This window comes from Mustela lutreola, chromosome 5 (genome assembly GCF_030435805.1).
Source record: "Mustela lutreola isolate mMusLut2 chromosome 5, mMusLut2.pri, whole genome shotgun sequence".
Classification (NCBI taxonomy): Eukaryota; Metazoa; Chordata; class Mammalia; order Carnivora; family Mustelidae; genus Mustela; species Mustela lutreola.
In genome coordinates this window covers 707,006-730,857 of record NC_081294.1, presented here as the reverse complement: position 1 = coordinate 730,857, position 23,852 = coordinate 707,006, and the positions used below count along the sequence as shown (strand labels likewise).

The following is a 23,852-nucleotide window of genomic DNA, read 5'->3' as shown; positions in this document are numbered from 1 at the left end:
CCTGGGGCAGAGGCTGTGGGGACACTGGGCCCAGGTGACCCCATGTGGGGAGCTGACAGCTGTGGGTGCTGTGGCATTGGGCACCGTGTTCGCAGCTGAGATGCCCACTGGTGTGTTTCTGGGGTTTTGCCCCGTCTGGGGCACGGCCTGCAGCTTCTTGGGCTCTTCTCGGGCCCAGATGTTGGGAGGCGTAGGCCTTTCCCATGCAGCGGGCACACGTTGGTCCCTCTGTGCTGGAGCTTGTGTCCCGGGGCGCTGTCCACTGCTTAAGGAATGGGTCTTCCTGCTCCTTGGAACCTCCTGTGGCGCCTGCCATCTTCCCCCACCGTCCCCCCCGCTACCCTGCAGCTGCCCCCTGCTGTCCCCAACTGCCCCCCTGCTGTCCCCTGCTGTCCCTTGTTGCCTGGCGCAGCCCAGCACCGTGTTCAGAAGTGCACCCCTACTAAGCGTCCGCCCAGGTGAATCTGCGGAGCACGTGGCTTGGCGCCATGGCCACATTGGGACTGGGAGGTCCTGTCCCTGGGGCAGGGGTCCTGTCTGGTCTCTGTTCCCTGGGGGCGCAGGGGCAGGGCTGCGGTCACAGAGCGGTGCCGCACAGCTATCCTGGAGACAGGCACATGGGTTCTGGGTAGGAAGAATCAGCCGCCGCACTTGGGGCTGACTAGGTCCTCGGGCGTGGGGACTGCCCTTCCTTTCTGCGGTGCCCCCCGGACACAGGAGCTTGTGCCCAGAGACCAGCCCGCACTGCAAGGTACCATTTCCAGGGCTCCTCACATCAGCCAGGCTGATCCATGAGAGTTGCCTGTAGGAGAGAACGGGGGGCCTGGCCTGCCTGGTGACTTGGGTCTCCCCTGGGACCACTCCAGGAGCTCACACAGAAACCGGTGCCCCATGGGAGGGGCAGGTGTGGCCTGGGAGCGCCACACGGGGGATCCCTCGGTGCTCGGTGGCCCTTCCCTGTCCCGGTGCGTGGGGACAGGTGTTCCCAGTCCTTGGCCCCGGGAGCCCCGCCTGCTTCCCTGAGCGTGGGTGCAGCCTGCTGGGGCTGGCGAGCCCACAGAGCCATGTCCCGCACCCTTCACGCCCCATGCCTTCTGCAGCTCTTCGCTGGCAGCAAATGTCCCCAAAGCAAACCCCAGTTGTGCAGGCTCTGTTCTCCTTCCTGTGGAGCATCGTCTCGCCAGTTTCTGGTCCCTCGTCGGCCTGAGATCTCTGGTATGCCCCCTGCCTGTGGTGTCTCGCCTGCTGCAGGGCAGGAGAGGCTGGGACCAGGCACCGTCTGCCCTTGTGCTGGCTTCTGGCCTGGTTGCCGCCCACCCAGCTGGTGTGCCGAGCCTTGGGGCCTCCAAGATCTCGGGACAACCCCATTGGGCATCTCCCAGCACCGCGTCCGAAGTCCCCCAGCTCACACAGCTGCATGTCCCGTCTGAGCTCTCCCCCACGGGTTCAGGGTGGGGCAGGCTCTGCGGGGCCCTTGACGCAGGTGGGGAGCAGCTGCCCGTCTTCCTCCTGTGTCAGTGGCCGCCTGGGCCTCCGCAGCCCTGGGCCTGGCTCGTCCTGCTCTCTGCTTCCCTGACGTTGCCGTGGCTGCCCTCGTGGCACCCTGTCCCGCTCCCCGGCAGTGTCGTGGTCTCCGGTCTTTCCAGAACCCACGCTCTGGAGGATTTCTCCCAAAGCCTCCCTTTGGGGTGGCCTGGCTTCCTCCAGCGCAGCTGGAGCGTGCGGCTCGTGTCCCCAGCCGCAGCCCCTGGGCTCCCGGGCACCGCCATGCTCTCTTCCAGAGCCCGCGCATGGGCACCTGCATCGGCGTCTACCTGCCGTGCCTGCAGAACATCCTGGGGGTGATCCTATTCCTGCGACTCACGTGGATCGTGGGTGCGGCCGGCGTGCTCGAGTCCTTCCTCATCGTCTCCATGTGCTGCATCTGTGTGAGTCGCCAGAGACCCCGGCCCCCGCCCACCTGCCCGACCCGTGGCCCCGGGACCGGCTCCCCGTCCCCCCCACCGCTCCTGGGTCGGCTGTGGCTCCCGCACGTCCCGGGCTCTCCTGCCTCGCTCTCGCTGTGGGGAGCGGACCTCGTCCTCCAGGCGTCCCCTGGAGGGCTCCGGCCCAAGGGTTTAGGCCCCACGGCCCGTCCCCCTGCAGCTTCCCGGGCCGTCTTCGCGGGTGGGGCCGTCTCAGTTGCGTCCCCTGGCAGTACTCTGGACGTGTCTGGAGAAATTGCCATAAAACCAGAGGGGTGGGGGAGACCAGGGATTTCTTAAGAGAGCAGTCACGCCCACTAGGACCTGCGGCCAAGGCTGTATCCGGCAGGACCGCAGAGACCACTGAGGCCCTGAGCTTTCCCGAGGCCGTTCCTTCCAGCCTTTCGGTTGCAAACTGCCCACCAGCCTGTGCTGGGGCCACTTCCTGAGCCGGGCTGGGAGCTAGAGGCAGCCCCCCGGGACAGCTCGGATGTTCTGCATCCGTTGTTCAGAGCAGGTGCTCTGATGGGGTCCCCCATGCACTCCCGGGCAGCGGGCACCCAGATGGGGTCCCCCACATACCCCACGGTGGGTAAGCACGCAGACAGGTTTCCCATACCCCACAGTGCCCAGACACGGTCCCCTGTACTTGCGGCGGACGGGTGCCCAGCCTTGATTCCAGGTGGGGTCCCGAGTGAGGTACTCCTGGGTGTCCTGTAGGAGCTCAGCTTTGGGGGCCGAGGGGGAAACAAGGCTAGCCCTGAGCGTCCTGGAGCCCGTCTTCCTGCCTGTGGGACAGCCCATCTGTGATGGGGCCAGGTGTGGTCCCAAAGTGGCCTCTCTTCTGAGAGGATCCCCTGTGTCTTTGCAGACGATGCTGACTGCCATCTCCATGAGTGCCATCGCCACCAACGGCGTGGTCCCAGGTAAGGGCGCTAGGGCAGGCTGCGTGGGGTCCCGAGTTGAGCCCTGCTGGGAACCCGACCGGTGGCCTCTGCTGAGGCCGCCGGCATTCTGCCCCAGTGAGCCCCAGTGAGCCCGTGCCCTCACCCGCCTGCCAGCCAGCCCGGAGCACAGACCTCACGTCTGGCTGGCAGAGTTGTGGAGAGGCAGGTGGGCTGGGGACACCCTCAGCACAGCCAGCTCTCCCGGATGCCCCGTCCTCAGGGACCCTGCACCCAGGCGGAGGTGCTTTTGGGTCCCCAGCTCTCAGCGGCGCACAGACACACCGAGAGCTGGTGCTTGGTGTCCTGGGTGTCTTCCCCAAGGGCACTATGGGCCATCCTAAGACCAAGGCGCACCCTTGTCCCCGGTGCCTGACCTCGCGCTCAGAGCTGCTATGATGGTGGGACTCTGCCCCCGTGGGGACGGCGCTTCCTTCTGAAATCTCGCATCAGCTCCGTGGTCGGAGGTGCTTCCTGCTCCTGGTCCTGGCGTTAATTTCTCCCAGACCCTTGTTATTTAGAAACCAGCCAAAGCCCCACTGTGGGCAGGGACAGCTTTCGGTCTGTGGGTTGCTGTCTTGGCTTCGGAGCCCTGGAGGCCCGGCTGCCTGTAGGGACTGCGGGGGCTTGGGTGAGCGGGAGCTGCAGGCCAGGACAGGGAGGGACTGTGCTGTTCCTCCAGGTTCTGGGGAGGCCACCAGTGTGGCCGGTGTGGATCCACAGTGGCCGTGTCCCCGTCCACTGGCCAAGCTGCCTGGCCTTGGGGGTCTGGGCTCAGCCGTGCTCTGGTGCAGATGGTGCCCAGCAGCCACAAACCTCGTGGCCTTTATGAGGCAGAGCACACAGAACCGCGGTGTGGGGCTCAGGGCGGGCATCACGGTAGAGGGGGTGACGCCAACCGCTGCTCCCTGTCCCGTTGGCAGCCGGCGGCTCATACTACATGATATCGCGGTCTTTGGGGCCTGAGTTCGGGGGCGCCGTGGGCCTCTGCTTCTACCTGGGCACGACCTTCGCTGGGGCCATGTATATTTTGGGGACCATTGAGATTTTTTTGGTAAGTTCTTGTTTTGGGGTAGTTTTCCGGACCCGAGGGGTCCCTCCTGAGGCACACGGGCCCCCACAGCCGGCCCCCTCACTCTGACACCTGCCTCCTTGGGCTCTCAGGGGGCCTGGCTGCGTCCCTCTCTTGGTCGGGCCATGGATGATGGCACTGACCCAAGGTCAGTCCCTTGGCTGCCTCACTCTCCATGCTGGGCCATGGCTGGTAGCAGTGACCCAGGGCCCCCCCGCTGCCCTTCGGTTCGGCTACCAGGGCTCTTGCCAGGCTGACATCCGGGTGTGTGATGGGCTGCAGGCCCGAGTGGAGGGCCGGCCAGGAGACGGCTCCTCAGCAAGGAATCCGTCCGTCCTGTGGCACGCACACAGTAGGGCCCCCGCAGAGACGAGCTCACTCTCAGGTTGTTAGGTCGTGGTGGCCCCCAGCCTGCAAGGTGAGCTGAGGGTGCTGCCCAGGGGCTGGCCTCCACAACATGGGCGGCAGGGGCAGCGTCTCTGAGCCGTCCATGTCTCTCCGCTGTCCCGGGCCCACTGTCAATGCGTCCGGGCAGGTGGGCCCACAGCCGGGGAGGGCCCAGCCCTGCAGACAGGCACCGGCCCTGGGGGCCACCGTCCAGGTGTGGGTGGCTGGCAGCCCTCCGTGACGCCCTCCGTGCTCCGCAGACCTACATCTCCCCCAGTGCGGCCATCGTCCAGGCGGAGACCGCGGAAGGCGAGGCCGCAGCCATGCTCCACAACATGCGTGTGTACGGGACATGCACGCTGGCGCTCATGGCCATGGTGGTCTTCGTGGGCGTCAAGTACGTCAATAAGCTGGCCCTGGTGTTCCTGGCCTGCGTGGTGCTGTCCATTCTCTCCATCTACGCCGGCGTCATCAAGTCCGCCTTCGACCCACCAGACGTCCCGTGAGTCTGGGGCTCGGGCAGCGAGTTCTCCAGCCTCGCGTGCGCCGATGACCGTGTGGGCAGTCTGGGCGGCAGTGCTGGGGGTGCGGACGGCCCTGCTCTGGCCCGGCTCTGGGATGAGCCCACAGGCTTCTTGTGTGGCTGTGCTGTGTGCACGGGTGGGTGGGTCTGGTGACGGTCAAGGTGACCGGGAGCTGCTGACCCCAAGGGCAGTCAGGCAGCCCTGAGCTCCTCGTGGGGTGCCCCCTGGTCCTCCCAGGAACCCCCATGGGTGGTTCTCCTGTCTGTCCTCTGGAGGTGGAGCCCGAGTCCCAAGGAAGGGGGCTAAGGTCACAGAGCAGGGGCGTGGGCTGTGGTCTGTCAGGCTGGCATGTGGGTCCCACAGACACAGGGCTGACGCTGCAGGGGACTGGCCAGCTGGGTGGTGGTCAGCGCCGATCCCCCGGGCTCCTTGTGCGGAGGGAAATGCTGGCATCAGACGCCCCAGCTTGCGCCGAGCTCTGCACCGCACTGGGCCGAGCCTGGCACAGGAGCAGGGTTGTGAGGGAACGCTGGGGTCCTGCTGCGGCCCCTGCCCCGCACAGCCCACGGGGCCTTCCCGGCGCCCAGTGCAGAGTGACAGAAGTGGCTTTGCTGCGCCCAATGCCAGTGGCCCGAGAAGGGCCCGTGCGCCCCTCACACCAGACCCCCCCGCTTAGGGTGTGTCTGCTGGGGAACCGTACCTTGTCCAGACGCGGCTTCGACGTGTGTGCCAAGTTCCACGTTGCCAACAATGGCACGGTGCCCACCGCGCTCTGGGGCCTCTTCTGCAACACCTCCATGCCCAACGCCACCTGTGACGAGTACTTCGCCCAGAACAACCTCACGGAGATCCAGGGCATCCCTGGCGTGGCCAGTGGCGTCCTGCTGGGTGAGCGCCCTGGGGTTCCGCGTGGGGCCACAGGCAGCCGACCCTTCCTTCCTCAGGGTTTGCTGCCGGGTGCACACGGGGTCGTGGTGGGGATGACGGGGCTTGTCTGGTTCTTCTGGGACAGGTCGTGTCTCTTCCCGTTGGGTTGAAGCCCGTGGGATCTGGTCGGCTGTTGGCCTCTGCCGCCTTCTGGAATCTTACCACTGGCCTGTTGCTTGCAGATAACCTGTGGAGCACGTACGCGGACAAGGGAGCGTTGGTGGAGAGGAGGGGCTCGCCGTCGGTGTCCGTGCTGGAGGAGAGCAGGACCAGCGGCCTGCCCTACGTCCTCACTGACATCATGACCTACTTCACCATGCTGGTCGGCATCTACTTCCCCTCCGTGACCGGTGAGGCCCCGCCCTGTCCCTCTGTGGTGCACACCTGCCCCGGTCCCATAGGCAGCGGGCCTTGGGGTCTCTGCGCCCCGCATGCTGATTGGGGTGCAGGAAGGAGCTTTGTCCTGAGCACCCCACATGGAGTGGTGTCACTCAAAGTCGCAGACCGTGGTGGCTCCACGTGGACCCTCGGGTCATCCTTACGCGACAGTCAGCTGACGTTCTGGGACAACCCTTGGCGTTCCCTGGTGCCTCACCCCCACCGGGATGCCCTTCAGCGGCCCCTGCGTGGCCTGGTGCCTGCAGCCATCCACGTGCCTGGCCTCTGCTGGGCCCTCTGGCCGCTGCCTGGGCTTCCCCTCCACGAGCCTGAACGCCACGGTGCAGGGGCGGGTGCAGGTTCCCAGTGCATCTCTTCAGTCCCGCAGCACCCTCCCCGTGAGTTGTGGCTTGGCGGGCAGTGTTTGGCGGGTTTGTGGTCACTGTAGGCCCTTCGGCGGTTTCTGTAGGTATCATGGCGGGCTCGAACCGGTCTGGGGACCTCAGGGACGCCCAGAAGTCGATCCCCACAGGGACCATCCTGGCCATCGTGACGACGTCCTTCATTTGTATCCTCAGAGGGGCCAAGGGGCCGGAGCCCATCCTCTGCCCGCTGTCGCCCAGGGGGAGGAGCCGGCCGGCGTCTGCCCGCTGGAGGACAGCGAAGACGCCACGGGGACGCCACAGTCTCGGCCGGCCGCGCACGAGCCGTTCTTTGTAAACCGTGGATAGCCCCCGTGTCATCGAAGCTGACGTGGCGGTGACCCGTGACTGCGGGCGTGGTGCGTGGGGCCCGTGCATGGTCACGGTGGTGGCATGCGGCTGGCGCTGTCTCTTCTGGGCGCCCATGGCGGTGATGCCACGGGCTGTGTGCAGCCTGACCCACGGCAGTCAGGGCGGGGCCGTGACGAAGTCCCTCCGAGGGCTGTGGGGTCACAGCAGTGCGCTGGGCGGGGGCGGGAGGGGGATGGGCCGGTCCGGGCGTGTCTGCAGCCAGGGCTTTGTGGGTGACGTCGGTCCGCTGTTTCCTTGACCCCCGCCGCAGACCTGTCCTGCATCGTGCTCTTCGGGGCCTGCATCGAAGGCGTGGTCTTACGAGATAAGTATGTTGGTTTGTGTTTGCCACGTCTGCAAGCTTCGGGTCAGCATCTGGTTCTCGTAGAGGGTGGTAGCGTTGACCTTGGGACCTTCCCCAGGATTTGAGGCTTTGAGCGGGGAGCAGGAAGCCCCGTGGCCCTCTTGGGGGCTTCTGTTCGCCTCGCAGTGTGTGTCCTGTCCTGCTTCAGCCTGGAGCGGGGGAGCGCTCTCCCTGAGAGCTTGGGGGGTTCTGTGCTGTCCCAGACAACAGGGCTGTGCCGGCGCCTGTTCTCGGGAGCGATGTGGTTCCCTGCTCGTGAGAGAGGGCTGTTAGGGTGGTAGTGCCCTCATTCGGGCTCAAAACGTGGGAGGGCGTTTATGTTTTCGGCTGGTATCTGAAAGTCTGCCTGCCTGTAGGTTTGGGGAGGCCCTGCAGGGGAAGCTGGTCATTGGCATGCTGGCCTGGCCGTCCCCCTGGGTCATCGTCATCGGCTCCTTCTTCTCGACCTGCGGGGCCGGCCTGCAGAGCCTCACAGGGGCACCACGCCTGCTGCAAGCGATCGCCCGTGACGGCATCATCCCCTTCCTGCAGGTGAGTGGGGCGGCCGGCCAGTGAGCAGGGCCCCGCGGGAAGGGGTGAGTCTCCGGGTCTTGAGTGTGTGCCGAGCTCGTGCTTCACGGTTAACAGACGGACCCGCATCCCCACTGCCCGCCCGGCAGCCCTGCCCCAGGTGGTCACGGGCTGAGGGTGCAGGTGCGTGTGGGAGCGGGGCAGGGAATGGCCCTTCTCCCCCAGGGCTGTGGGAGCAACCCGGGGAGCCCCCGCCTCCTGCAGGGCCAGCGTCCATCCTGCTGGGATGCAGTGTCCTCCCCTGAGGACAGAGGCTTCTGGAATGAGCTCGAGGGGCCGAGGCCTTAGTGTCTTGGGGCCCCGAAGGCCACAGGTAGGGCTCAGACAACACAGGATTTGCTCACATTCTGGGAGCAGGAAGTTCCAGACGCAGGTGTGGGCAAGGCCAGTTTGTCTCTGGTGTATAGATACCACCTGCCCCTGGTCTGCACCTGGCCTTCCTGTGCTTCTATCTCTGCCTCTTCTCACAAGGACGCGGTCATCTGGATTAGGGCTGCCCCAGCGGGCTGAGTCACTGTAAAGCTCACATCTGCAAACACAAGTCGAGTCCCTTTTGAGGGGCTGGGGCCGGGGTTTCTCTGGGGGCTCTGGGGCACGTAAGGCCCCTTTGTTATCTGGGTGTGGGGCCGGTCTCCCCGCGCTGGGGTGCAGTCCTCGCCTCTGCTCCCGGGAAGGTTCCAGCGGACTCCACAGTTCCCATCCGTGGGCTTGGGCGCAGACAAGGTCACGTGCTGGCTGCCCCGGGACCCTGGATCGGGCATCGCTCTCAGGAGGGGAGGTGGCAGTTGTGGTGTCCCCCGTGCCCCACCCCCCATGTTTGTTTCTGGGGCCCTTACATGTGTGTCTGCAGTGTGCTCTGCAGGCCCCTCCCCAAAGCCCCCAGGCAGCAGGGACTGTGCTAGAAAAGCGTTGGAAGCTGGAGTCCTAGAGACAGGCGTGGCCTCCACACGGTCCTGCCCTGTGGCCATGGAGAAGGGTCCAGGCCCCTTGCAGGGGGGGGCCTCATGGAGTTTTCCTGAGTACCTGTGCCATGGGGACCCTGCATCTCCCCTTGGGAGGCTGGCCTTAGGATGCCCGGGAAGCTGCCCTCCGGCACATGCAGGGGTCACCTTCACCCCCAGTCTGAGCGCTGGGAGGCCTGGTGGTGGTTCTAGATGCTGGGTTTTCCTGCTGCCTGGGCTGGGGAGGGTCCAGGAAGCTCCGTCCTGTCCAAGCCATGCTGGGGCTGGCTGCACGTGAGATGCTGGGCTTCGGGAATGCGGGTTGTTGTTCCCGTGACATCTGTCCCGTGCCCGCAGCCCACCTGCTCTCTCTCTGCAGGTGTTTGGCCATGGGAAGGCCAATGGGGAGCCCACGTGGGCCCTGCTGCTCACGGCCCTCATCTGCGAGACGGGCATCCTGATCGCCTCCCTGGACAGCGTGGCCCCCATCCTGTCCATGTGAGTGGCTGCGGGCCCAGCAGGAGGTGTGAGGGGACGGGCCATGGAGGTGGGGCTGCTGCTCGTCCACAAAGAGGTGTATGTGGCCCTGCTCTGAGGAGAGGGGATGCACACGGTCGTGGGAGCCACGTGGCCCTCGTGGAACGGTGCTGTGGATGGGAGGGGGGCAGGAGGGGGATGAGAGGGGTTGTGCTGTGGTGGGGGTTGGGAAGACCACATGGTTCCTGCAGGCTGGGACCGTGGGACCTGACCTGGCTTCTGTGGTCCTGGCGTTGTGCCTCCAGGTTTTTCCTCATGTGCTACATGTTTGTGAACCTGGCCTGCGCCGTGCAGACCCTGCTGCGAACGCCTAACTGGCGCCCACGCTTCAGATACTACCACTGGTGAGCACGTCCGCCGGCCACGGGGGCCCTGATGGTCTCTGTAGAACCGGCCGCAGCCAAGCTGGGGAGGACCCAGGGCCCGTGTGGGTCACCCAGGTCCCTTGAGCATCCAGTGGGCCGAGGTCCCCGCTGGGGGCCAGCCTCAGCACCTGCTACCGTGGGCTGCTCGGTCTCCGTGCCACCAGGGTGCGTAGCGGATGTGGGAAGCCCGCTGTGCGTTGTGGCCCGTGGGGTGCTCGAGCGCCCTGGGAAGGGGGGCAGGGGGCACGTGGTCATCGCCGTCACTGCTGCCGCCTTTTCGTAGCTGAGTGGGGTCCTCGTCAAGGGGTCCTGGGCGTGGCAGGCGTGCAACTCTGTCCTTCTAGGGCGCTGTCCTTCCTGGGCATGAGCCTGTGCCTCGCGCTCATGTTCATCTGCTCTTGGTACTACGCTCTCATCGCCATGCTCATCGCCGGCTGCATCTACAAGTACATCGAGTACCGCGGGTGAGCGCCGCGGCCGGGGCCAGGCTCCCTGTGGGGTGTCTGCGTGGGCTGTGCATCGCCTGGCGTGGGGGGGCAGGTGCGGGGTGTCCATGGGGTCAGCATAGCCCAGGGAATTGGGGACCCTCACCATGGGAGTCAGACCCCTGTCCCAGGGCCCAGCTGGGCCGCTCTGTCCAGCCGCATGCTTCTGTCCCAGCGGGGGAGACCCACGTTTGTTACTTTGAATGGATTCCTTGGTATTTGTGACACTTCCGAGAACTTCGAAATCCATCCATCGAGAGAAGGGACGTGTGATGGATTTCAGGATTCCCAAAAGTGCATCCCAGAGCACATCCCAGCGCACCGGTCCATCCCTGGGGCATTTCTCCAGGGGGCGGGGTCGGAGGGGTCCTGGCCACTGCCTGGAGGCCCCCTCCAGCTCTTCCCAGGCTGGTCAAGGAGTGTCACGATGTGACCATTCCCGGTGAGGCCAGGGCCACCGAGCCAGCTGCGCTTGTCAGTGAACCCGTGTCCACACAGACCCCACGCTGGCTGCTCCGGGAGGCTGCCCCAGGAGGCCTGTGGTCCAGTGAAGCTCTGGGCCCTGGCCCTGGGGTCCCTTCCCGAGTACCTCACTGCTGCCCCTTCCTCACAGGGCCGAGAAGGAGTGGGGTGATGGCATCAGGGGACTGTCCCTAAATGCAGCCCACTATGCCCTGCTGCGTGTGGAGCACGGCCCCCCCCACACCAAGAACTGGAGGTGAGCGCCCCAGTCTCCCCGACCGGCCTCACGCCCTGTGAAGGCACGGAGTGTTGTCTCTAGTAGCATTACGCTTCAGAGACAGAAGTCATTGCTGCTGCTTTTTGGGGAGTGGTTATTTCGAGAGCTTCTAGCACCTTCCTTCACTTCACAGTGGTGGGCTGGGGCGTGGTCAGCGTGCCTCTGGGCACCAGGCCAGACCCAGGTAGTGTGGTAGGTGGGGCACGGGATGAGTTGCCCTCCCTGGGTTCCTGCCAAGGAAGGAAGTAAGCGTGTGGGCCGCCAGCTGCGTGTCCGTGCTTCTGGGAGGATGGGGGAGATCTGTGCTGAGAGGCGCCCGGAGATGGGCTGGGCTGTCCCCTGCTGGAGAGCACGGGGTGACCGTCGCCCCGACCACAGGCCCCAGGTGCTGGTCATGCTGAGCCTTGATGAGGAGCAGCGCGTGAAGCACCCCCGCCTCCTGTCGCTCACCGCCCAGCTCAAGGCCGGCAAGGGCCTGACCATCGTGGGCTCCGTGCTGGAGGGCACCTACCTGGACAAGCACACGGAGGCCCAGCGGGCCGAGGAGGTGGGCAGGCGCGGTGGGGCCGGCCAGCAGGGAGGGGACGGTGAGCAGGTGAGGGAGGCGTCTTCTGCCTGCCCTGCGCAGGGAGGTCGGACCGGCAGGGTCTGCACGTCTGAGGCTCTACGCTGCTGAGCACGGCCTTGTGTGTTGGCCGTCTGGTTTCATGGAGGACCGTGGTTTCTGGGTTCTGTCAGGACTGCCCCATGGAGACGTGGGGCAGAGCGTCCACAGGCTCGAGGCCCTGGCCCTGGAGACGTCCGCCCACCGGCCCGCTCCCCTGTCCCCCCCCCCACAGCCCGGCCTGCACTCTGTCCCCTGCTGGCCCGCACTCCCCTCTCACCGTGCAGGCAGCGCAGCTCAGTCTCTTGCTCTCGGGTGCGTCCCTGTCGGTGGATGGTGGAGCTGCCCCGTGTCGGAGTGGGCTGCTGTGTCCCCACGTCAGTGTGTCCAATCAGGCTGCAGCCAGAGGCTCCTTGGGTCTAAGCAGGGTGTGCAGGGCGGTGGTATGCAGCCCTCCTGACACCGCCCTCCACCAGACAGCCAGCTCCTTGCGCCGCCGGCTTGCGGGTTTAGCCCGGTCCCGGGTGGTCGGTGCTGCTCCATGTCCCCGAAGCTCTGGCATTCTCCGCGGGACCCTAAGCCCGTGGGCTCTGGCCTGGCGGTTGCTGACCACAGCTGTGGGTTCAGACATTGTCCTTGGGCGGGACGGCCACTTCACTTGGTGCCTTGGCCACGTGGATGGCCTCGTGCGTGTGGCGACGAGCTCCGGCCCCAAGCCGCCGCGGGGTGTGAGAGGCCATGGCATCGGTTCAGAGCACGAGGGCCGTGGGGTCGCAGGCTGCAGCTCTCCACGCGGGGGCTGTTCTGGGCAGCTGTGGGGGTGTGGCGAGTCCGCGGCCTGGGTCACTTGTGGTGTGGCTGCATTCCCCGTCCGTTCCCCCTGAGACCAGGGACTGCTGTCCGTGCACACGCACAGTCCCGGACGTCTCTGGTTTGCCCACAAAATCGTGTTTCCCGCGGCGTTGCCGTGAGACGCCGGTTTCCCCCGTGAGGGCCGCGTGTATTGGCGTCAGCTTCGCGGCCTGGGTCGTGTGCATGTCCGGGCTTCTGTGCCTCGAGGCCCCTGCGCTTGTGCTGGGAGGGTTTCTGGGGTCTCTGCGTGTGAGTGGTGTGGTAAGTAGCCCGTGGACTCGTCGCGTTTGCCACGGGATTGTTTGTAGGGGGACGTTGTGGGGTCAGTGGTGGCGTGGACTCCGGAGTCTGCGCCAGATTCCCATTTTCTGGTGCACCTGGCAGTCTGTGTGAGCACGTCTAAGGGACTCCTGTGGCCCCGCTCTGCTGTGTCTTGGCCCTGTCCCCGCGTCGGGAGTCTAGAGAGCATGTGTGAGGTGGTCCAGCTGGGTTTCACCCCAGATATGGTGTCCCCGAGGGGAGGGGAGCCCCGTCCGTGAGCCTGTTGGAGCAGTGGCTGTCTCGGGACGAGGACCCAGGCTTGCCACCTGGCCCAACTCCCGGACTGACCAGGAGCATCTCCGCTGGGTGGGGGGGCACATGGCATTCATTCCGCTGTATAAGTGGCAGCAGCTGGCCGGGCCTGACCTTGTCCCCCACTTTGCCCTCTGTTGTTTGGTGTCCCTGCTGGCTGAGCGGGCGCTTCTCGGGGAAGGGCCAGGCTGGTTCCTGCTGGGATGTGGCCTCCGTGGAGCTGGCTCATGGACCAGCCAGCGTGTGGGGGAGGGGGAGTTCGTCCCACCCCCTGGGGGTACGAGCGAGGTGGTCTTCCGGAGGCTGGGGCCACATGCGGTTGGCCCCCCAGTTTCCCGAGAAGGCACCCACCCAGCTTGTCTCCCCAGAACATCCGCTCTCTGATGGGCGTGGAGAAGACCAAGGGCTTCTGCCAGCTGGTGGTGTCCTCCAGCCTGAGGGACGGCATGTCCCACTTGATTCAGTCGGCCGGCCTGGGGGGCATGAGGCACAACACGGTGCTCATGGCCTGGCCCGAGTCCTGGAAGCAGGAGGACAACACCTTCTCCTGGAAGAACTTCGTGGGTGGGTACTGCGCTCAGGCCCGTGGGCCACGTGGGGTCCCGTGCGAGAGCACCCCGTGGTTTGGGCCAGCCCTGCGGTGTGCGGATCCCGGGGTTCCCGCCGCTCTCGGGCCGGGGGCACCGTGGCCGGCCGGGGGTGGGCTGCCTTCAGCGTGCGGCCAGTTGGGGCTTCACGGGGACCTGGTGGCCTCGCCGGTCTCCCCTGCCGGCCGGAGCCCGCCAGTCCATGGGCGACCTGCCTCTCCACAGAAACCGTCCGAGACACGACGGCGGCCCAGCAGGCCCTGCTCGTGGCCAAAAACGTGGACCTGTTTCCGCAAAACCAGGAGCGCTTCAGCGACGGGGACATCGACGTGTGGTGGGTCGTGCACGACGGGGGCCTGCTCATGCTGCTGCCCTTCCTGCTGCGGCAGCACAAGGTGGGCGGGGCCGGGGCGGACGGGGGCGGGGTCCCACGGCAGGCCAGGGGCGGGGTCGGCGGGGGACGGGACTGGTTGGGGGCGGGGTCTGCGGCGGGGGGCGGGGCTCGCCAGCCGCGTGGATGCCAACCCCGCCCCCGCCCCCGCCCCGCCCCGCCCCGCCCGCAGGTGTGGAGGAAGTGCCGCATGCGCATCTTCACGGTGGCCCAGGTGGACGACAACAGCATCCAGATGAAGAAGGACCTGCAGATGTTCCTGTACCACCTGAGGATCAGCGCGGAGGTGGAGGTGGTGGAGATGGTGAGGCGGTCTGCAGGGTTCCCAGGGGTTCCAAGCCCGCTGCCCTCATGCGCTAGCCGGGACCCACGCTCCCCGGCTCCTCTGGGCCAGTTTGCAGAGCTGTGGCGCCTTGTGTACCCTGGCCGGGCTCAGGGCTGCCCTGGGCTGACGGGTTTAGGGCAGAGGGATCCTGAAGGGACGCACCCTCCTCAGCGTGTCCTGCGGGCAACCGTGGCAGCCGTGGCAGCCAGCCCATCGCAGGTCGTGAACCTGTGGTCCTGGCTCTTGGTCTGCAAATTCCCAGTGTCCCCGCCTGTAGACGGTGCCCTGGAGCGGGCCCCCTGGGGCAGGGGCGTGCTCTCCTGCCAGCAGCGTCTCTCAGGGTGTCTCCCCTGGTCATGTCCACGTGCACTCACGCGACCTCCCCACGTCAGGCCTTACACTGGACCATGTGGTAGTTCTGTTGCGCTGTGCTGCCGGGATCTCATAGGCGTCTTCGAGGTGGCTCCATGCCCCTCTGCCCCTTGCTGTCACTTTGCTAGCCCTTCCTGTCTGTGTTCAGTGTCTTTCGTGACGTTGGGTCCTGGGAGCTGGATAGGACCAAGGTGGAGGCAGTTGTGGGGTGGGTGTGACCGGATCGCGTGGGGCATGAACTCGCGTGATTTTACAGTAACGGTGGTTGTTATTTTAATTTTTAAGACTTAGATTTTTTTTACTTGAGAGACAGTTGGTGAGGCAGCACGGGCAGGGAGATGGTGAGGCAGCACGGGCAGGGAGAAGAGAGGGGCAGACTCCTTGATGCAGGGCCCGACCCCAGGACCCCGGGACCGGGACCCGAGCCGAAGGCAGACACTTCCCTGCAGCCCCCGGGGCGCCCTGTAGTTGGGTTTTAAAGCTGCTGGTTTCACTCAGGTTCCCAAGTTGTACTTGGTGCGTTAATTATTTGCGGGTTAATTATTTTCGTGAGTCGGGGCCATTGTCCTGCCGCACGAGGCCACACATGGCTGTGGGAGCCGTGAGCAGACCGTGGCTGGAACCTGCCTCTCCAGGTCCTTCCACTGGGAGGCGGGCAGGGTCCCTGCGCTGCTTCTGGACCAGCCTCCACCCCGGGCCCTGCTCACCTGCACAGCCCGCCCACCTCCGTGGATAGCGGGGGCCCAGGGCGCTGTTCTTGGGAGGCAGGGAGCCCCTTGGTGAAGGGGAGGCCAGTGTCGAATGCCAGCCGGAGCCCCTAATGAGGGATGGCTCTGGTCAGCGTGACTAGAAAAACCCGTCTGAACCAGGGCGTGTGGGCAGGAAGGGTTTGGGCTTCTCGTTAACACCTGCTTCCCAACGAGCGGAGTTCGCAGATCTCGTACGGAGCTCCTGGGGAGTCCGGGTCTGTGGCTCTCTGGCCGGCAGAGTTGGTTTCCTGGGCCACAACCAGCCCCCGCGAATGTCCCCAGAGGTCGGCAGTAGGCGGCTGCCCATGCCCATCTCCCTTTCTGGAAAGCTGGTGCTGGAGCCCAAGTGTCGGAGGCAGGATATGTTTGTGCGGACGATGTCCCGCAACTCTCTGGAAGACCCGAGAAGATACTGAGTTCAGTAAGGTGGACTGATGCGGGAACGACATGTCAGAGCCCCTCCCCTCACGTTTGTGGCACGGGAGCCAGATCATGGTGGGTGGCCCTGCTGGACCGGAGCTCGGAGCTCCGCGGAGGGCCTCAGGGCACTCCATGCCCTCGGGCCAAAGAGGGCTGAGGTGGTGCTCGCCCGACACCGACCCCACCCAGGACAGGGAGGAGGACTCAGGGCCACCTGCCTAGGATCAGGCCAGGGGCTGGAGAGGATCCTGGCCCTGTGGTCCCCGGGTACACCCAGCGCCAGGCATATCCTGTGCAGGCCGTTGGTTGCCCTGTGCAAAAGACGGCGTCTGTCCGTCGTGGTGCCTCCTGCATGTGGGATGGGGTGGGGTGCACATTGGTGTGGGGTTCCCACGGGCTGTGGCGCACGTCGGGAGTGGACGAAGGAGCAGACATGGGTGCAGCTATGGTGGTCACCCACACGCACCATTCAGGGGCCACTGGGGCTGAGGGCGGGGGGCAGCCGGCACAGGCACCAGGTGCAGCCGCGGACATGGGTGGGGGCAGGAGACACTGGGTGCAGCTCGGACGTTTGCGGAAGCGCTTGGGAGCCCGAGCACATGTTCGCTTGTGCGCTTCCCCCACTGCCAAGGTTGAAAGCGACATTTCGGCATTCACGTACGAGAAGACGCTGTTGATGGAGCAGCGGTCCCAGATGCTGAAGCAGATGCAGCTGTCCAAGACGGAGCAGGAGAGAGAGGTGCGTGCAGGGTGGGGATGGGCGCCTGGTACCCCACGCACACACGGCGGCGAAAGCCCCCCCCGAGCCGCGTCCTTGGAGTGCCCAGCCGTACCGCGTAGGCCTGACCTACAGGACCAGGTCTTGGGGGCCCCGGAACCTGTCTGTCCCCGCACCTGGTTTTCTGAATGTCTGGTAGGCTCGGTTCTGCCCCTGCCACCTCTCCCTGCCCGTGTGCTCCCGGGCCCCTGTGATCCACACCCAGGCTAGGGTCGGGGCCCCTGTCCACTCAACATGGGTCTGCTCAGAGTCAGTGTCCTCTGGCCATCCCAGCCCTGCTCCTGCCCAAACCGCAGCGGCCCCCACTTGGCCTCCCTCCTCCCTCCTGTCGCTCGTCTGGCCGGGAGCCACAGTGAGCCCGAGCGCCAGCCTGCTGAGGCCTCCTCCGGGCGCCGTCCTGGACCTCCCTTACGTCACCCCACGGTTTCCCTGTCCTGGTTCCTGTCATCCCCTCGGCCCCAACCGCCTCTGTGCACCTCTGGGTCGTGGTCTTGTTTGCACGTGGCCTGTCCAGCCTGTCCTGGCGACGCCAGCGTTTTCATCCCGCGCCTGCCCCACCCGGGACCGGGGTGCCCTGACTTTGCCTGTGCTGTTGACGAGTGAGGGGGTGGGGGGCGGGGGGCGGGGGCGATGGGAGGTGGGTGGACGGAAAAGCGGGAACAAAGGACCAAGGGACAGATGGACAGGTCAGGCGGTTGTGTGTGTGGCGCTGTATAAAGTACAGACTTCGGGGGCAGGTGTTCCCTCGTGTTGCCACGGCGGCGTGGGCTGTTCTCCGTGGCCCTCCGAGCTGAGGCAGGAAGAGGGCTGAGTTTGGTGCCCAGGGGAGGGGGACCAGCGGCGGGAGTGGCATCGTGTCCCCTGCGAGGGAGGGCTGCTCCCTGGGTCCTGGCATCGCCTCTTCCTGTGTCGTCTTGGGAGTGAGTGAGAGCGCAGAGGTCACAGATGGGTCCTGTCCCCGTGCCCTGCTTTCCCGCCAGGCTCAGCTCATCCACGACAGGAATACCGCATCCCATGCCGTGGTGGTCACCAGAACCCAGGCCCCGTCCACCCCAGACAAGGTGCAGATGACCTGGACCAAGGAGAAGCTGATTGCGGAGAAGTACAAGAACAAGGAGCCGGGCGTTTCCGGGTTCAAGGACCTCTTCAGCCTGAAGCCGTGAGTGTTGGCCCACGGGCCCCGGGGGCTGGGGATGGGAGGGTTCACGGTTCAGGGTCACTGGCTGCAGGCACTTCCCGGGGACAGCATTCACGGGGGTCCCCGCGTCTGCTTCTGCTGGGTCCCAGCAGCTGGCGGTCAGGGCTCATGGGGGCTGGGGACTCCCAGCTGTGACCCCGCCATCTGTGCAGCTGCCCACGGGGGTCAGAGTTTGGCCCGTGGCACCACCAGGGCTGGCCCAGGTAGGGGGAGGGCCCTGAGGGTCAGGCCCCCTCCCGGAGAAGGACCAGGAGGGCTGGGGGAGGCAGCGGGGATGTGCCCGGTGTTCACAAGCGTTCCTCACGTCCACTCCCGAAGTGACCAGTTCTTTGTGTTTTCTCTCCTGCCTAGAGAATGGGGAAGCCTGTAAGTGCTCTTGCTTATTTAGGGTGCTTCTCGGACCTGCTCCCTCGCATGCTCAGCCCCCGTGGCTCTTGTGAAGCATGTGTGCACGCGTGTGCAGCCGTGTGTGCGTGTGTGCATGTGTGCATGTGCCTGGGGCGGAGTTGGGCCGTCGCTGGCTCCCGTCTGTCCCGACGGCTCAGGGCACAGCCGGGCTCCACGCTGCCAGGAGGGCACGGACGGTGCCGTGGGGAGGGCGGGTCCTGAGCCGGCGCTGGAGCAGAGAGTGGGTGCGTTTGGCGGCTCCGTCCGCATCTGGGGTGCTGAGTGTCCCCAGAGCTGGAGCATGTGGGTAGTCTCTCCACTTTGGAGGGGCAGAACCTCCTGCTTGCAGCCCTGGGTCCTATTCACCCAGGAAGCTGCTGGCTGGGGCATGAGGAGGGGCGTGGGCAGACCGCGTGCACGCTTCGACGGCGGGGTCAGCTGGGCGGGCCCGCGGGGGACCTGCCTGAGGCTGCCGTGCCCCTGCCCCCAGCACCTGCAGTCGTGTCCCCTGCGGAGGGGCGGTGGGTGGCTGCCCTTCCTTCTGTAGCCCTTGGAGCCCCCATGGAGCACGCACCCCGCAGATGGGCGCATGTGGGCGTGGAGCGCGTGAAGCCGTGCGTGTGGCGGGATCTGGAGGGTGGGCGGGCGCCCGGTTCCCCGTCTGCTCTGGTCGCCTGCAAGCCAGGCGCGCTCCCTGCGTGAACCCTCAAGGGAACAAAAGCACAGGGTTTCTTCCCTAGAGCACCGTGTGAGCTGGGGGCCTGCTGACGCTGTCGCCGGGGTCCGTGGGGGCTCCTGGTTGAGGGCTCGGCTGGGGGAAGCTTCAGGAGGAGCAGAGGTTGGCCTGTAAGGTGGCACGGGACTGATGGGCGGGGTGGTTGGCCGTGCTCTGGGGCCTCTGTGCACACAGCTGCTCATCCGCCACGGCCCCCACCGGCCCCCCCCCCAGGCGGCCCAGCACCCCCAGAGTCCACTTGGAGGCTGTTTTGAAAGTGCTGCGATGTCACATTCAGTGCGAGGGGGACCAGTCCCCTTACTTGGTGGTTTCTCGGCCGGCTGCCAGGAGCAGAAGCAGGTTCCTGCTGGCTTCTGGAAGCACGAGGGCCATGCTGGCCATCTCCGCACCCTTGTGACCTCAACAGGGCACGTCATCCTGGAGTCAAGGGCCCTTCGAGCCAGACCCAAACCCCTGATTTTAAGATTATATGTGTTCTCAGATTTTTGGCCATAAGGGACCCTTCCGTATCACAGATGCTCATTTCTGGAGAGGCTCTTGTCCCCAAACACTGGTAATTGTGGTCTATCCAGGCAGCTAACTCGTGCTTCTTGTAACGGAAGGTCCCTGATTGTGCCGTGGACAGGTGCCCAGTCTGTAATTTTATCAGGAGAAACTGGACAGAGGGGGTCCGGCTTCCTGTTTTCCTCCTGGGAATTGGTGGTTGTGACGGGTGTGTATGGCCGAGCCGGTGACCGGGTGTGGCCTCCCCGACGAACACTGTGCAGTGGCCTCTGTCCGCCCGTCCGGAGCCGGGCGCAGTGAGCTGCTCTCGGCAGGGCTGCAGCTGGGCCCGTGGATCCTGTCGTGCGGCTCCCCCGGGAACCGGCAGAATTCCCAGGGTTCTCCAGCTCAGGGGGCAGTCGGCCCCCATGGCAGCGTCTCCTGAGTGCTTCCTGGGACACGCTCAGCACCGCGGGGAGCCGTAGCCGTGTGGTGCACGTGGGATAGACCAGGACGAGGCCCCCTGGGTGCCTGAGCGCCAGGGAGTGCGGGCAGCCGTCAGGAGTCTGCCCGGCACGCTTGGAGGACCATTGGTGCACAGCGGGCACTTGGCCTGCGTGGCCAGGTGCGCAGAACCACGCAGTTGGCGAGGTCGAGGGGCAGGAAGCATGTGACAAGGGGTTAGAAGGCTTGTCCATCCCTCCCCTGCCGAGGGCAGCAGCGTCCAGGTGGCCAAGACCCGGTGTGGACCCTCGTGGCTTCATTTCTGACGGGACCCCTGGCCTGTTTCTGCGTGATGCATTGGGGGTCTCCTGGGACTCCCGCCCCTGTTGGGACCAGTGAGAAGCCCCTGTGTGCTCTGTTGGGGAGCTTAGCTCAAGGCCACATGCGCGGCAGGGCTGGGCCTGGCCTTCTGGCTGGGGTGCACGAGTGACAGCCCTTCATGCCCAGCAACACGCAGTGTCCGATGGGGGACATGCGTAGTTGCAGAAGCTTGGGGTTTGGGTGATGCCCCCCCAAGAACATTGAGAGACCAGAGCCCTCTCATGGGCGGGGGAGGCTACTCCCCCGTGGGTCTTTGTGGGGAGCTGACCCCACTTGACTCAGCACTGCTGTTTTCCCGGGGCTGGGCTGGAGCGCTGGGTGACCCTCTCCTGCAGGAACCAGTCCAATGTCCGGAGAATGCACACGGCCGTGAAGCTCAACGGGGTCGTCCTCAGCAGGTCCCGGGGTGCACAGCTGGTCCTGCTCAACATGCCGGGGCCTCCCCGGAACCGTCAGGGGGACGAGAACTGTATCCTTTGTGCTTCAGCCCGCTCCCTGGGGATGGGTGGGGCGTGTGGGGCGCAGCTTCTCTTGCTCGAGGGTTCTTGGGTGGGGGCAGGGGCAGGGGGCCCAGAGCTTCCACGCGTGGGCTGGACCTGTGACCTCGGAGTCATGGGGAGCAGACTGGCCCCCCATCCCTGGTCTGGGTGCCAGAAAGCAGCATCTGGGGGCCCTAGGTGAATGGTTCTTGATTGGTTTCGAGTGTCTATTAACTGTGGGGTGTCCTGGGCCACTCAGACCCTCAGTGGAGACCCTGGGACACGCAGGGCCTCAGACCACGAGTGAGCAGAACGCAGACACAGAGCCCTGGCCAGAAATGCCCACCGTGGGGCCAATCACCACATCCCTGACCCCGGACCCGACCCGCCACGGCACAGTGAGGACCTCTGGGCCTGGGACGGGTTCAGTGCTGGCTTCAAGCTCTGTCTGGCCGGCTCCCATGCTGGACGTCGTCCTTGAGATGTGGGGCCCCAGGTCCCATTTGTCCTAGACAAGCCCCAGTACCCGTGGTTCCCCAGCTCACAGCCTCTCTCCGGTGGGGTCCCTCCTGGTTGGGTGGAGGCTGCCAGGCCTGACCTTGGAGGTCACAGGTTGGCTCTACCCGGAGGCTGGGATCCCGCCCTTAACTGTGTGTCCTCCGGGGTAACGCCCCTGCCCTCCCCTCGGACACCGGGAGGTGGGGGAGGGGCCCAGCAGGTGGCTCCTGGGCTTCGAGCCTTGATGTGACCACAAGCTGGAGGACTCTGCGCCTGGTTGGTGACCAGACTGGGACTGGCAGGCTGGTTGAGTTCTTGGCAGACTCTTCTGTCTGCTCCTGGAGCCCCAGGGTGCGAGCAGCCTCCCACTCCCAGTTGGGCGGGCGGGGGAGCCACTGACCCTGAGCATCTGTGGGGCGCTTGGCTGTGGCCCGTGGTGGGTTGGGGTTGGCGTCGCAGGCTGCGTGGTGGGGCCCTGTTCCCATGTGCTGATCTCTCTGCCGGGGAGTGCCATAGGCACAGCCAGCTATGTCCTTAACTCGGGTCACCCCAGATATGGAGTTCCTCGAGGTCCTGACCGAGGGGCTTGACAGAGTCCTTCTGGTCCGGGGCAGTGGCCGGGAGGTGGTCACCATCTACTCCTGACCCTCAGCCCACCCCACAGCACACTGGGCAGGCTGGGGATCGCGCCACATGTGGCTTCCTACAGAAGTTTCCAGATTAGCCCCACAGCTCTGCTCCCTAGGCCAAGAGCCAGCACGCAGCTGCAGAGATTTCCTCGTGTGGAGGGGAGGCGTGGATGCCCTCAGCATGCCGTGCGTCCCCGAGGGAGGCTCACGATGACGCGGAACAGGACCAGTAACACTGGCCACACGCTCAGACTGTGGGTTCCAAAAGTGGTTTCTGTGGCCAGACCTACCTGGTTGCTATGGTTACGGTTAAGTTCTGCCCCACCCAGGACGTTCACCAGAAATCCCGCTCAGACTTACGGTCGTCTTGGGCCACGGGTCTGTTCAGGAAGGTGGCGGAGGGCCTCAGTCCCTCGGTCAGCCTCCTCAGTGCCTGTCCCTGTGAGTGCCCGTCTGTGTTCCTGTAAGTTACGGCCGAGGAGAGCTGTCCGTTCGGGCTCAGCTGGGTGGCCTTGGTCAGCATGCCTGCCCGTTGCAGGAGCGTCTACAGGAGGACGCGGGTGGTCCTCACGCATGGGCTGTTCTGGGAGTTCCGGGTACAGGAAGCTGCCTGAGGGACAGAGGCCCAGGCTGGGTTTGCAGCTGGGATGTGTGAGCCACGTCCTGCACAGGCGATCGTGCCCGGTTCTGCGCAGTCACCCCACGGCTCCCCGACCGGCATACACACACTCGTCACCCTCCATCGCCACGTACCAGGCTCCAGGGAGGGGCTGCGGGGCTGCGTGAGGTCCTGGGGGACTTGAACCGGAGCCTGTGTGCCTGTCTTCCCATGCCTGTCCCCTCTGGCCAGCACACAGGATGTGACAGCCATGTGCAGGGCACTAGGGGCTGTTGGGATGGTCCGAGGCTGTCGACAGTCGTGGTCATTGTGCCCGGGCCTCACTGCGCAGTGTACTTACTCATGAAAGCACCTCGGGGTTCTCCAGTGATAATTCGGGATGTCTGTAAGGAGACTGGTTCTGTGAACAAGCCCGTGGCTGCGTCCTGGGCTCTTCCTGGCTTCCTTGGACCCCCAGGGAAGTCGGCCAGGTCCCTAGATTTCAGGTTGGGTGGAGGCTAAGTGTGTGTGTCCAGATGCTTCTGAGGCGCCGTTGTGTGGCACGGAGGGTCCTCGTTGCGTCAGAGTGACCATGGCCAGAGCGTGTGCCAAACCAACACACCGGGCTCGGGGAGTCCATACTCGCCCGCCGTAGGTCTGTACCGGGGTCAGTGGCGAAACCCATCTCTCTGGCCCTTGGTCCCGCTCGTGTCGGGGATGGAGGCACGGCCCTGGGACCCCTGGGACCCCTACCCTGTACCCATGACCTAGACCTTGTGCGGCTGTGGGGGTGGGGACTCGGCTGCATGCACCCCTGTCCACACTGAGCCTCGAGGAAGCCTGTGAGCCTCTGGTCAGGGCCCATGGGGTTCTGTAGCTGCCTTGGCTTTGTATGGTTTTGTTATTAGAAGAATAAATGTACAAAACCTGGACTGGTGGACGGGTCTCATGTAGACGGGCCGGCGGGGACAGCGCCTGGGTCCCTGGCCCGCGGGTGTCCTGGTCTGACCACCGCTGTCTCAGGCGGCGTCGCTGGTGCAAGAGGAGGGAAGAGCAAGGCTGGGACCGCGGGAAAGTCCGAGAACGTCGACGTTCAGCGAGAGAATGGGGTGCAGCCATGTGCCGAGGTCGTACCTCCCAGAAGGTGGGCTCGCGTGGCACTGGAGGGGACCCCTTGTTCCAGCGTCCAGGCCCAGGCATGGGTGCTGTCCGTGCTCTCCCGGAGCCCGCCCTCGTGGCTGGGGGCGTGTGCAGGCACCGCTGTTCCTGAACCCCAAGACTCTCTCGACTCCCACCTTCCCACTCCCTGCAGCCGGGAGACCTGGTGTCCCCACGTGTTCACAGCAGCCAAAACGGTGCAGACGCCGGCATCAGCCCTTGGTGAGGGGGAAACCATGG

The 23,852-nt window shown here is 65.4% G+C and overlaps 1 protein-coding gene across 5 annotated transcripts in view; it reads left to right on the top strand.

Moving 5' to 3' along the window:
• The window catches only part of SLC12A7 (solute carrier family 12 member 7), a 67,439-nt gene extending 44,053 nt beyond the window's left edge, over positions 1–23,386 (top strand). For all 5 annotated transcript variants that reach the window (XM_059173568.1, XM_059173569.1, XM_059173572.1 and 2 more), the window contains exons 4-24: positions 1,782–1,928; positions 2,836–2,890; positions 3,832–3,962; positions 4,628–4,869; positions 5,568–5,779; positions 6,001–6,168; positions 6,666–6,764; positions 7,241–7,298; positions 7,690–7,864; positions 9,224–9,342; positions 9,627–9,725; positions 10,091–10,210; positions 10,845–10,949; positions 11,349–11,517; positions 13,368–13,563; positions 13,812–13,981; positions 14,150–14,281; positions 16,475–16,582; positions 17,602–17,780; positions 20,586–20,719; positions 21,781–23,386. In XM_059173568.1, the coding sequence (XP_059029551.1) occupies positions 1,782–1,928; positions 2,836–2,890; positions 3,832–3,962; positions 4,628–4,869; positions 5,568–5,779; positions 6,001–6,168; positions 6,666–6,764; positions 7,241–7,298; positions 7,690–7,864; positions 9,224–9,342; positions 9,627–9,725; positions 10,091–10,210; positions 10,845–10,949; positions 11,349–11,517; positions 13,368–13,563; positions 13,812–13,981; positions 14,150–14,281; positions 16,475–16,582; positions 17,602–17,780; positions 20,586–20,719; positions 21,781–21,872 (2,910 nt within the window). In that variant the 3' untranslated portion in view covers positions 21,873–23,386. The remainder of the gene's footprint in view (positions 1–1,781; positions 1,929–2,835; positions 2,891–3,831; positions 3,963–4,627; positions 4,870–5,567; positions 5,780–6,000; positions 6,169–6,665; positions 6,765–7,240; positions 7,299–7,689; positions 7,865–9,223; positions 9,343–9,626; positions 9,726–10,090; positions 10,211–10,844; positions 10,950–11,348; positions 11,518–13,367; positions 13,564–13,811; positions 13,982–14,149; positions 14,282–16,474; positions 16,583–17,601; positions 17,781–20,585; positions 20,720–21,780) is intronic.
• Positions 23,387–23,852: the final 466 nt, after the last annotated feature.